This window comes from Ailuropoda melanoleuca, chromosome 2 (assembly GCF_002007445.2).
Source record: "Ailuropoda melanoleuca isolate Jingjing chromosome 2, ASM200744v2, whole genome shotgun sequence".
NCBI lineage: Eukaryota > Metazoa > Chordata > Mammalia > Carnivora > Ursidae > Ailuropoda > Ailuropoda melanoleuca.
Window position 1 is genome coordinate 9622148 of NC_048219.1, and position 12206 is coordinate 9634353.

A 12206-nucleotide genomic window follows, 5' to 3' on the forward strand; every position below is an offset into this window, starting at 1 on the left:
AACCTGAGACAATGAATTCCAGAAGCACAGCTCTGAACATGTGAGATTTCAGGATATACACACACTCACCCAAATGTGTATGTACATACACAGGTACATAGTTTTGCCTTAAAAACCACCTCTCCAACTCAGAGATAGCGCTCTTAGTCCTAGAATAGTATCTCTACTATCCTATCCCCTTCAGGACTTCTTTGATTTTTATAAATCACTTCCCCAGTCTTTGTCTTTCCAAAGCGTACTATTCGTGTTCAGTCAGTCCTCATCTCGGAGCCCATAAAGCCGCTTCTAATCTTGCCGGTTAGAAACTGAAGAGTCCATGTGAACCATGAGCTCTGGAAGATACGACGTGTCAATGTAGGCTCATCAACTATAAAAGGCACCGCTCTGGTGGGGGTGCTGCTACTGGAAGAACCTGCGCATGTGCGGGAAGAGGGCCGGGGGGTAATCTCTGTACTTTCCCCTCAACTTTGCTATGAAGCTAAAACTGCTCTAAGAAAAATAAACAGAATTAAAAATAAAAACCAAACACAATCCTCTGGGGAAAGTGGCCATACATGATGACCCTTCCTAGGACACTGCTGGTTTAGGTCTGCATCACAGAGTTCACTGTTAACAGCACCCCCGTCTACTCTCATATGCGTCTGCGTTGCACCAGAAATTGTACGGTTACTCTACTTCAATGCCTCAACTCTTCTCATCTAAGAAATAAATCAGGACTTCAAAATGCAAACTCGGTAAGTGACTGAGGGAAGGAAGTATGGACCACCTTCCACCTCTTGAAAGACTTAGGAATTTGCCACCCAAAGTATTAATGTAAGTTTCTTCTCATTCTTACAGCCTGCTGTTTACAATCCTCTTTTCCTTCCTCATTTTAGGATCTAGATGGTAACACTTTTAAATCCCTATACATAGTAACAACCTAAACATACAGTTGAGAAATACACATCTATACTCATTAGCATACTAACTAGGTAGTTTATACCAAAAAAAAAAAATTTAAGAATACGGCAATTTTTTAAATAAAACATTTTATGTGGAAAAGTAAGATATTAAGCGTGTATGGGGGGAGGGGAGGGAGTCTGAAAAATAAGGCAAAATATTAATTGTGATATTTTGGTGGTGACACTAGGTGAACACATTCTTTGTCGATGTCTGTGTTTTCCCGCTTTCCTGAAAATGAATCTGTACGGGGTTTATAATGAAAGACTCCCACGTGTAGCCAAAGAACAAGATGTCCAGACTGAAGCTGAAGTGAATATACAGGGGATGCACCCAAACTTGAATAAATCCAAACTGCTATGCTCTCTAGGTACAGCCTAGATAACATGAGGCACTTAAGGAAGGCACAGAACACCCAGGACACTCCTGGGATAAAGGGATTGTCCTTTGCTTATGCAAAGTACTTGTAAGGTCATCAATGGCAAGAGATTTCTAGAGTTCAAGGTGGTGTTAGAGTAATGGTTCTTACCCAGGTTTAAGCTTGAAGAGGATCCATGTGAAGAGAGGGAAGGAGGTGGTGTCTGTGAATGTCCTGGTCCCTGACTAGGGAGAGGCATGCCCACGGGTCCAGGAGAGGAGGAAAAGCTAAGGCCGTTATAAAAACTGTGTCCAATGGGGGTCAAGCTGCTCGATGTCCTCTTATAAAGGTCACTGCTGCCAGTCAGGGAGTCACGGCGGGAGCCACTGCCAGTGTTGGAGTTTGCAACTAAAATGGAATTAAAACAATGCAGATAAGAAAAGGCCTGTTCTTTGAAGAACAAGCCCAGTGACCTGTTCCTAACGCTTTGATCCAGACTCCTTACCACCGCAAATTTGTCAGCAGAGACAGCCTAACTGTTCATGTGGCAGTTCTAGGGGCAGGTAAAGTAATAAAGAGGACATGGCTCAGGTTAACATGAAGCTTTTGTTCAAACCATCACACGAATGCTAAATTTACCTTCCTCTGGTGTCACGTATTATGGGGTGGGGATGGGGTAAAAAGCTCGGACGGCCACATAAGCTATGGAAAGGTGAAAGAAAATGGGCTAGAAAGAATGCCTTTCATCAACCCAAAGGTTCTAGTAGAAAAACGGAGTACAGAAAAAAGATTTGTAAATGGGGTATTTCCCCACTACACAAGACTTACATGTGAAAGCTTGTTTTCTCAATGGGTTCAATCAAGAGTTATTGCTAGCCCCCAATTCCAATTTAAGATTCTCTCTCTCAAACATGCCCTTCTGTTCTGAGATCACATTGTTTTACAAACACTGCAATTATCCCACTGTTTTCCTTACTACTTTCCTGCTTTATCCTCCCATCGAAATATTAAAAATATCTCAGTCTAATGTCCTTCTTCCCACTTTTCCATAATATCCACCTTAATTCTTCTCAAAAGACTGGAGCAAACTCCCGACTCTGTAAGGCCTGCAGATTGTGGGGTACACTACCCTGTGGTCTTTGGTCAGTCCTTCTCCCTCAGTTTTTAACATCCACATTTCTACACTTCCCTCCAAGTTCTTCCCAATGCCTGCAAAAAACCTCCCCTGGTTTTCTGATCCCTGAAACAAATCAACTATAAGAGTATAAATAAGTAGCAATATGAGCATAAACCTGAAATCAGCCCCAACTGTAAAACTTGATTTTAACAGTCCGTCATCTCAAAGATATGTGGGACGGCCGGATTCCCACGGGGCTCGGTCCAGATCTGCCTGGGGTATCTGTCCAGGGTTCCATGCATCGTCAGTGTTCCATAAAGATTGCAAAAATAACAAAAATTCAGTTTTAACAGCACTTAAGTCAGATTTCTACCTGCTGTTCCAAACCCTCCGAGGGCTGATCCCAGGGTGGCTCCGAGAGAACTGCTACTTCCGAATCCCAAGGATGTGTTGGCAGGCTGGGCAGAGCCCTGGGAGAAGAGGGAGCTGCTCTGTGAATTGCTGCTCAGAGAGTTGTTGCCATAGAAAGAGCTGGATGCCAGGCTGTTGCTGGGCTGCTGCTGGGGCTGGGGCTGGGGCTGCTGGGTTCCTAAAGGGCGAAATGGTCCATTTGTTGTTCCAGCAAGACCACCGGCTGCTCCATTTGCTGAAGCTGCGGCCGCCGCAACAGCTACGAAGAAGAAAGCAAAGCATTGGGCTGGGAAAGGCACTGGCCGCGTCCCCCAGCCTCGGCGCTAGCCTTCCAGAAACGCTGTCACGCGCTCCTAGCTTCGCAAAGCAGACACGAGCCTTGTAAAGAACTACACGAATCTGCCTTTGAGCCTTCCATCTGAGGCTTCTATTTTCTACTTCTGCTTCCAATTTGGTCAAAATACCATGGAAGCCAAATTCACTGCAGCGGTAGCTTTAAAGAGTCTACAGTTAAAACAGGCAGATGTCAGATGTAGCCGTTTTAAATACGACTGTTTCCTAAAATCTCAAGTTCCACAAATATCACTGTTGAGAACCTTTCCAGAACCACTGTCAGCAAGCCCCTCGAATTCCTAAACATGTTGCTCTCTTCTAGATGTTCCCACTATTGTTCCTAAGTTATATTCTTAATATATATACACCCATAAAGCTTAAAATAAAAACCTATTGCGCCCCCCCATCAAAACATATTGCTCTGCCACTTCTCACTACTCCTTCCATCCCACCCCCTCCGAAAAACAAAAAACAAAAACATCAAAAAACAAAAAAACAACAAAAAAAGTATTATCTTAAAATAATATCATGGATTTCTGTGAAATTAGCCTTGGATTTCTGCCAACGGTGCCATTTTGTGTGAGTAATCCAACTTCCTATGTTCACGGTGGAGCAGGTCCTTGCTGCTAACCAGCTGGTACATGGCTGTCAACAGAATCTATCGAGGTCACTTGCTGCTTCTGATTTTCTCTTTGAAATATTACAGGGCAGAATTGCTATATTGAGAACTGTCAAATAAAGTACATTTCAACATATTGTAAGAACATCATCCGTCGCCCCCTTTGGACTGCTGACAGGAGTTCACGGAGACGGAAGCTCACCTGCTTGTGCAGCCGAGGAACTGATGATGACTGGGGCGGGAGCTACGAGCCGAACAGGAGCTCCAAGACCATTCCTCGCTCCTGCGTTCACCACAAGGGCGCCGGTTTGGTCATAGTAAGCAGCAGGAGCCAAGACCGGGTAACCTGGGAATATTAAGCCACATACAAGTATATATGAAACTAACAGTGTTTCCTGTGTAGTTGCCTATTGTCAACAGTCATAGACTCTCAGCAGTGGGGACAGACAGACGTAGATTTCTCTCCTGGCTTCACCACCTAGATAGCTGTATGACCCTGCATCTCTGAGCATCCATTTCTTCAATGAGGATAATAATAAAAACTGCCCCATAAAGTTCCTGCGACAATTAAAGGACGAAATGTGACTGACCTAGCATGGTATATGGAGCAAGAGGGGATACCATTATTTACCATCTGCTAAGTGTTAGAAAAGGAACTTAGGGGACACCTGGGTGGCTCAGTCGGTTAAGCATCTGCCTTCGGCTCAGGTCATGACCCCAGGGTCCTGGGATGGAGCCCGACATCGGGCTCCTTGCTCAGTGGGGAGCCTGCTTTTCCCTCTGTCTCTGCCTGCCGCTCCCCCTGCTGATGTGCTCTCGCTCTAACAAATAAATAAAATCTTTAAAAAAAAAAAAAAGATAAAAGAAAGGGAACTCAGCAGGATAGGGAACACACATGCTCTTCAAAGTGCTGACCAAGGTTATCACCAGAAATCAAACACTGACAATTTTTATGTTTTCTTGACTACAGAAGTAACAGAGGGTACAACAATCATAGTACTTCCATACCTCGTAACAGTGTAAGCACAAATATCCTGCAAGTTAGCAGGTAAAACCTAGACACACTTCAAATAATAGGATCTTTCGTCACCATATGAGATGGAATCTCCAAATCCTATTGAACAACAGGAGAAATTACAGGGGACGTCCCAAAAAAACCTGAATGCTTAATAACTAATATAACAAATGATACATGTTAAAGTTACTCAGTGAATGCGTAAATAGACCTATTAATTGGGCTATACTCCACGATTGGTAAGAACCCATATATTTATGCTGAGGTCTTACAAGGACCTCTTTCAAAGGAAGCAGCACAAATTACTTCCAACCCACGCAAAGAATAAGACCAGGTGACAGTGAGCCAAGAATAACATATATTCAAGATACATGATCAATCGCAGGTAGGCAGCTACAAGGCACCTCTGCCACTGGCTCGGGAGAAACCCTAGAAATGTAAGGGATCGCCCCATCAAGGAACACTAGGAACTTCCCAATACTACTGTTCAGAGACATCAGCATGTGCAGGTTAACACCCTGGAGTGATGCTAAAGTAGCCTGGCCCACTCCTTCTACCATCCCTAATCCTAAGGGAGAAAACAGATCACAAAGGAATAGAGCATACTCCAAGCAATGTGTGGGGAGATATTATAAGACGGAGACTGGCTCAGAACAGTTAGGTGCTCTCATCAGCGAACTATGGTCTAAGTGAGGGCAAGTGTATGTCATCCTTGCCAGTCCCCAAATAATGACAAGCCGACCCACTGCCTGTTCTCCTCTCAATCTCCCCCAACAAGCAGACTGTTTTTTCCTCCAAGTATTAGGGAACACCAATGCAGCCTCACCTGGCATGCCTGCAGCCAGTCCTTGTCCAAAAGCAAGGGCAGAATTCACTGCTGCAGCTGCCACTAGCGGATCTGTTTGCTGTCCTTGCTGGTTCTGATTTGGGGTCAAAGGACGCTGGCTGGCTCCTCCACGGAGAACCTGGGAGACAGAAATAAGTCAACTACTTTCTTCTCACTGAAAATACCCAAGACCCACCATGTGCTTAAGTTGGGCCAACTTTTAAAAACTGACAGTTGTAAACTATTTTCCATATAATGTTTTATATGGCATTGCTGTTAGGATAAAAATTCAATTAGCAACATCTCATTTAGTAAAATCTCATTCTACCATTCTTAAACATTATTACACCTTTATAAGCAGCCAAATGCATAAAAAAATGATGATTCATTAATCAAATACATAATGACTACCATCCAGCAGGTACTAGAAATAAAGCAATGAATAAGACAGAGCCCCTGCCCTCTTGAAGCTTTTATTCTACTGAATGAGACAGACAATAAATGGCAACTCTGTAAAATATAAGTGGGTGGAGGAATCTGATGGAGTGGGGAGGGGAGTTTAGATAGGATGAACAGGGGTAATTTACCCACACAGTTAGATTAAAATACCTGTGTCTAAAGGGGGGAAAAAAAAACCACCAAGAGTATATTTTCTGTATGGTTATAAGAGCACCTTCTCTACCCTATAACACTGTTCCCATTCAACGGCCCAAACGGCTCGAAAGGAGCTCACCAGATTTGATTTAGGAGGCCTCTGACCTGCTTCTATTTCTCCTCTCATAAATCCCACAACAGACCGCAGTATAAACGGAGCGGAGTGTCAAGAACACTGCCTTTTCAGTACAGAATACCAGTTCTGTCACTGTGCTGAAGGATCCACTTTTTCTGAATGAAACCCAGGTACCAAAATGGTGGTCATCATTCTTACTCTGAATGCTCTGAAGAACCTACCTCACATGACCTATATACTCCAGCAAGTAAACACACAAAACCCACAGACCAAGGCTAAAATTATAAAATGTGTTTTGCATCTTTTCAAAGGCAAAGAAAGTTTTTATCAGATCACTTTCACTATCACTCTGCTCTTTATAAAAGTTAGACATATGATCAGGAACCTGATCAGATTATTCTTGCTACCATTTGGTAAAAAATGTAATAGAGAAACATCACTAACAATCAACTATTTATTAAATGAGCATAAGGGAAACAACACCATCCATACTGGCAAGAAGAGTCGTGTGGACACTTAGTTGACTCCAAGTCTCTTATTTCTTTATCTGTAAAAGTAGTGAGAGTACCGGCTGATCTTGCAGATCTGTTGGGAGTATGAGAATTAATGTCTACACGGCATAATATCTCGTACCCAGGAGACAATCAATAAAGAATAGCTAATTACTATCAAAATATTTATTTGCCTGTGACCTAAAGAATCTAACAGACTTTACAAGAGAAGCAGTGCTTCAATCCACATAGAAGAGTCAAGGGAGGCTGCCCAGGTGAGTGTTTGCACCAAGACTTAGAAGATGCCTAACCAATGACCCAGAAGAGCGCTCACTCTAGGAAAAGTAAACAGTACAAATAGAGATAGGGCAAATACTAACAGTTCAAGAACGAATAAAACTTCAGTGAAAGCATCATTTCTATAGGGCATTGTGAACCAGGTTTATGTATGGTTAGGAGTTGTGTAAAGGGTTGGGGGACAGGGGAAGGGACAAGGTGCCTGAAGAAAGAGGCAGTCCAGACTACTGGGCCAAGTTTTAATGAGAAGAGCAGCAGGTTTCCTTTTCGTCTGTCTAGAAATCTGCGTGGGACCCTGATGATTAATCAAAGTTCATAAGTCAGCTGCCAGTATTCATGTATTTTAATTTCATCAACAGCTATCAAGTCTGGATTTTATGGAAACAAATATGTAAAATTTTACAAGTAACAGTTTAACATCGAATAAAATCAACAGAAAGTTGACTGAATATCTGTTTATAAAACACTATTCTCGGGGTCTGCTTACTATTTACCTTCATGGTGCAAAAGCTGTTAAATTCAAATTTCTTTTCAAAGGCACTGACTTAAATACAGCTTTTGAGACCCACCAATACTTAACACACAAGTAGATGCTCAGTGGGGTGCTTTAATTAATAGTCATTCATCCTTCGATAGTTTACCATGCTCAGCAGACTTATCATCTATAGTCTCCTCCAATCTAGAAAGTTCAGAAGCCATTCTAAACACTTCTCTCTCAAAATGCCATGTCTAACACCAAATCACCACCAGGTATGACAATGTGTGCTTGGCTTCAACCCAACACACAAGGAGTTTTTCTTTAGCAAACATTTTGAAATAGAAAAGAACAAAACTTTTGTCAGATGTCAAAGGAACCTTCACAAAGGAGAAGGAATCAGAAGTAAGATGGAGGGGCGCCTGGGTGGCACAGAGGATAAGTGTCTGCCTTCGGCTCAGGGCGTGATCCCGGAGTTATGGGATCAAGCCCCACATCAGGCTCCTCCATTATGAGCCTGCTTCTTCCTCTCCCACTCTCCCTGCTTGTGTCCCCTCTCTCGCTGGCTGTCTCTATCTCTGTCAAATAAATAAATAAAATCTTTAAAAAAAAAAAAAAAAAGAAGATGGAGTGGCTGGAATGTCACTACTGTGCTGAATGTCACTACTATGCTCAAAGTTCCAGCAATTAGGTGTGGAAGAGTTACCATGCGTAGAATATAACAAATGTTCTGTTTTCTGATAAGATGTCAAGGCCAAAAAGGTCAAAAGCAAACTTGAAAAAGGGCCTCTCACTTCAATGACTACAACAAAGGAGTTCACCAAGAAAATCATATTTTCCTAAAAGAACTGAAACCAGAAACTGACAAAAACAACACTGGACCTAAAATGTGGCTGCTTATTAAAAAAGAATGCCAGTAGCCTTTTCTAAGTGGGGTAATAGTGGATGACAGAAAACCCTGAAACGCAAATGATTACAATGCCCATTTTATAGCTAAGGATATAGTCTCTCTATATTCAGAGGTTCTCTATATATTCTCTCTATTCATGCAACCCACCCCTAGGTGTAAAACCAGTCGATAGTAGAACAAAGACCAAATCTCTGGTTTCCTGTAACTCCAAACATCACAATATGGTCAGAAAATAACACAAGTTGTGAAAGTATAGATTTGTGTTCAAATCTTAATAACTTCATATCTGTGTGACCCTGGACACACAAATTCCATTTCCTCAATCTTACGAAGGGAAGTCATCCAATCTATTTATCAGAATTAGAAAATATAAAAGAAATTATAGGTAGAGCACTTAGCTTTAAACAAAAAGCCTCCAAGAACAAGTATTTACTACTATTTTTCTTGTGCACTCTAGTAGAACTAATTTTAAAAACACAGCAATTACTTCTGTCTACCAAATCCACAATTTATTTGGCAGCCATTTAAATAAACACAAAGATCAACACACAACTAAATACTGACTATCCACAAAGAGTAAGCTATTAAATATATTCACAGGGATGACCCAGAATGTCAACAAATTATCTGCTAAATTCCCTAACATACCTGGAACAAGAGCTGTATCTACTGCAAAGAAAATCGTGCATTAGCTTCCAAAAATTTATCTAACTATAAAATTACTGACCCAGGATAAACTGGCTAGAATTTCAAGACCTGTGTTTTTTTCTATAATTTTACAGAATCTAAAAAATTAAACATACACTCTTAGTGGGACTAGTAAAAACCAAAGCGTTCTTGTTTGCATCCTGTCACATGTACATAGATGAGCATGGTGCTTTGCCTCAAAAGACAGCTTTAATTTGACAATGTGTATCAAAGCCTAAATTTTATTTGCTCGAAAAAACCTCCATTTCTAGAAATTTATTCCGTGGAAATAATCACACATTTATGCAAAGGCTATATCAGTCAGTCTTACTTATAACATCCAAATACTGATATTTAATTCAGCAATATTTTGATGTTATACCAAATAATAGTAAACTAGTGAAAATGAAGTATGAATACTGAGAGATTTAAAGATAGCTAGTAAATATTTCTAAAAAGCACTAAATTAACATGGAAAACTATAAAAACTGTAGAAACTCAAAACCATGTGGACAGCATAACCCCGATTTTATCAGAAATTGAATAATAAAGCTAGAATGACAAATACCACCCATTTTGTTTTATCCTCACATGAGGATTTTTTTCCTTTGAGTTTTCCAATTCACCACAATTTTCAGCAATAAAGGCGTTTTTCTAGTAAGCAGGAGAAAATGGCCTGTTCAAAATAAAAGGGTTTTGCTGTTCATTATTCTTTCCCAACTCATTATAAAGCTCTTATTACTCTAAGTTAAAACAGACGTGATAAGTTTAAAGACTTCTATCCAGTTTAGCTGATGTTCTCAATAAGCAGTCTGGAGAACGAGCCTCCCTGTCCGTGGCGAGCCGCCTGCAGGAGAGCCAGAGGTGATCTAAGAACAGTTTTGCGAGGCAGCGACAGCATCCCGGCATCCCGTAGTTACGGCAGAAAAGCAGCTCTTACTAGCAGTATGAGTACTCGTTTGCAATTTGCTAACCATGTCCCCTTAAGTGGATGAGCCTCTACGTGCTTTTCTCCTACACAATCTCATGACCTTACCTAGTTATGCAGACCAAGCACCTGATCAAAAAAGGCACTGGGTAAGCCCTGTTAGGTCTCAGCCTGAACTCAGGTAACACACACGAGAGGGAACCCGCCGTTCCACAGCATTTCTCTATCAGGAGCAGTATTACCTTTTAATGATACACGATGACTAAAATTCACACTTAAAGGGGTAAATTCTGTTTACATTTACCTGCTGCTGCCCTTGCTGAGCCTGTGGGGTAGTCTGCTGATTCGCAGAATTCGTTGCTGCCGCAGCGGCAGCTGCTTGCTGCTGGAAAAGACTGGCAGGGTAGACTCCCCAGGGAGTGACTCCATAATACTGGTGAGGGACCACAGCCGGGCCTAAAAATAGCAAGAGAAAGGTAAGGCAAGTTTAGACTAGTCAGAATCTTCTCAGGGTTTCCGAACTACATCAGACTCAGCAGATCCTACAGTAAAATAGGAAGGATACATTGATTCGTTCTAGCTGATCGTGAACTCCGTTTTTTGAAAAATAAAACATATTTTTATATTTTTAAGACAGTCTTCTGAAGTCAGTAAGTTACTCCAGGCCTAGATGAAGAAACTAGTGAAGGACAAAACATTAAAGATATCACAAAAGGAAGAGTAACGGATTGAAGCTGGAAGGGATGGGTTTAAGAACAGACAGAAGAATTGGCCTTGGTTAGGAAGAAGGCAAAAGGCCTGTGCTTCCCCTGAGAAAGGACACGGGATGGACAGAGTTTGTTGTCTGAGGGGAAATAAATGGAGAGTCTGTGTGCATCAAGTGAAGGAAGAGAATAAAAGATTAAGCTGTGCGCTGCTCTCAGTGGAAGTATGGCACCTGAGGTGACAGACAGGGACTGGAGCCCTGGTGCTTCATTAACTCCTGAAGCAGGAAAATCCATCAGTCTTCGATGACATAACCCAGACATTCCACTGAGCCTCCACTGCTCAATTTCTAAGAGGCTTGGTTCGCCTATTTCTGTGTTGGAAGTCATTCCACACAACTACATTCAGACACTGATATATGAAATTTTGAATTTAAAGTCAGTGTTGACAACAAACAAAAACAAAACCTTACAGACCTGTCGAGTATCCTAAACAAAACCAAGCGCTCTGCTCAGTCTCAGTGATCTGTTGACCTTTGGCAACAAGCGCTCGCTACAGTCTCTGCCGTCCACAGTAGGCAACACAGAGGTAACACAGCCATGCAGACAGCCGCCTGGGTGTGGCAGAAATCTACACCACAGAATTCTCTGAAGATGGCAGTCAAGAAACACCACGGCTGCATTTTGCCAACCAAGACAAGGGCTCAAAGCCAGCTCCTCATATCTGCTAAAACACATCCCCCAAAGAGAAGTTTCCTAAAACACAGAGTTTAAAATATGTGCAACTTGACTGTGTAATAATACTGCCTCCAGATAGAGCTCCAAAGAGCTATTTCGAATGTGTCTACTCTGACATGGTAGGTAATCCTACAGAAACATAGATTTCAGGGCGCCTGGGTGGCTCAGTCGGTTAAGCGTCTGCCTCTGACTCAGGTCATGATCCCAGAGTCCTGGGATCGAATCCCACATCGGGCTCCTTGCTCAGTGGGGAGCCTGCTTCTCCCTCTGCCTGCCGCTCCTCCCCCTGCTTATGCGTGCATGTGCTCTCTCTAATAAATAAATAAAATATTTTTTAAAAAAAGAAACTTAGGGGCGCCTGGGTGGCACAGCGGTTAAGCGTATGCCTTCGGCTCAGGGTGTGATCCTGGCGTTATGGGATCGAGCCCCACATCAGGCTCTTCCGCTATGAGCCTGCTTCTTCCTCTCCCCACTTCCCCTGCTTGTGTTCCCTCTCTCGCTGGCTGTCTCTATCTCTGTCGAATAAATAAATAAATAAAATCTTTAAAAAAAAAAAAAACAGAAACTTAGATTTCATTAAGTTAAAATTAATTGGAACACGTGTTTTGTTTCCCAGTTTTAAGCTTCT

At 42.0% G+C, this 12206-nt stretch overlaps 1 protein-coding gene and 1 non-coding gene across 17 annotated transcripts in view; both read right to left on the reverse strand.

Annotated features, from left to right (window-relative positions):
- Positions 1 to 12206, reverse strand: part of PUM1 (pumilio RNA binding family member 1) — a 128222-nt gene that overhangs the window by 30901 nt on the left and 85115 nt on the right. For 13 of the 16 annotated variants that reach the window (XM_011230729.3, XM_019804591.2, XM_019804584.2 and 10 more), the window contains 5 exons: positions 10441 to 10592; positions 5619 to 5757; positions 3980 to 4123; positions 2788 to 3084; positions 1469 to 1705 (listed from right to left, as the gene is read on the reverse strand). In XM_011230729.3, the coding sequence (XP_011229031.2) occupies positions 1469 to 1705; positions 2788 to 3084; positions 3980 to 4123; positions 5619 to 5757; positions 10441 to 10592 (969 nt within the window). The remainder of the gene's footprint in view (positions 1 to 1468; positions 1706 to 2787; positions 3085 to 3979; positions 4124 to 5618; positions 5758 to 10440; positions 10593 to 12206) is intronic. The other 3 variants (XM_019804590.2, XM_019804588.2, XM_019804587.2) reach the window with 2 other exon arrangements.
- LOC117801292 lies at positions 5435 to 5512 on the reverse strand. Its single transcript, XR_004623806.1, has one exon. It is a non-coding gene; the product is annotated as a small nucleolar RNA SNORD103/SNORD85 (small nucleolar RNA).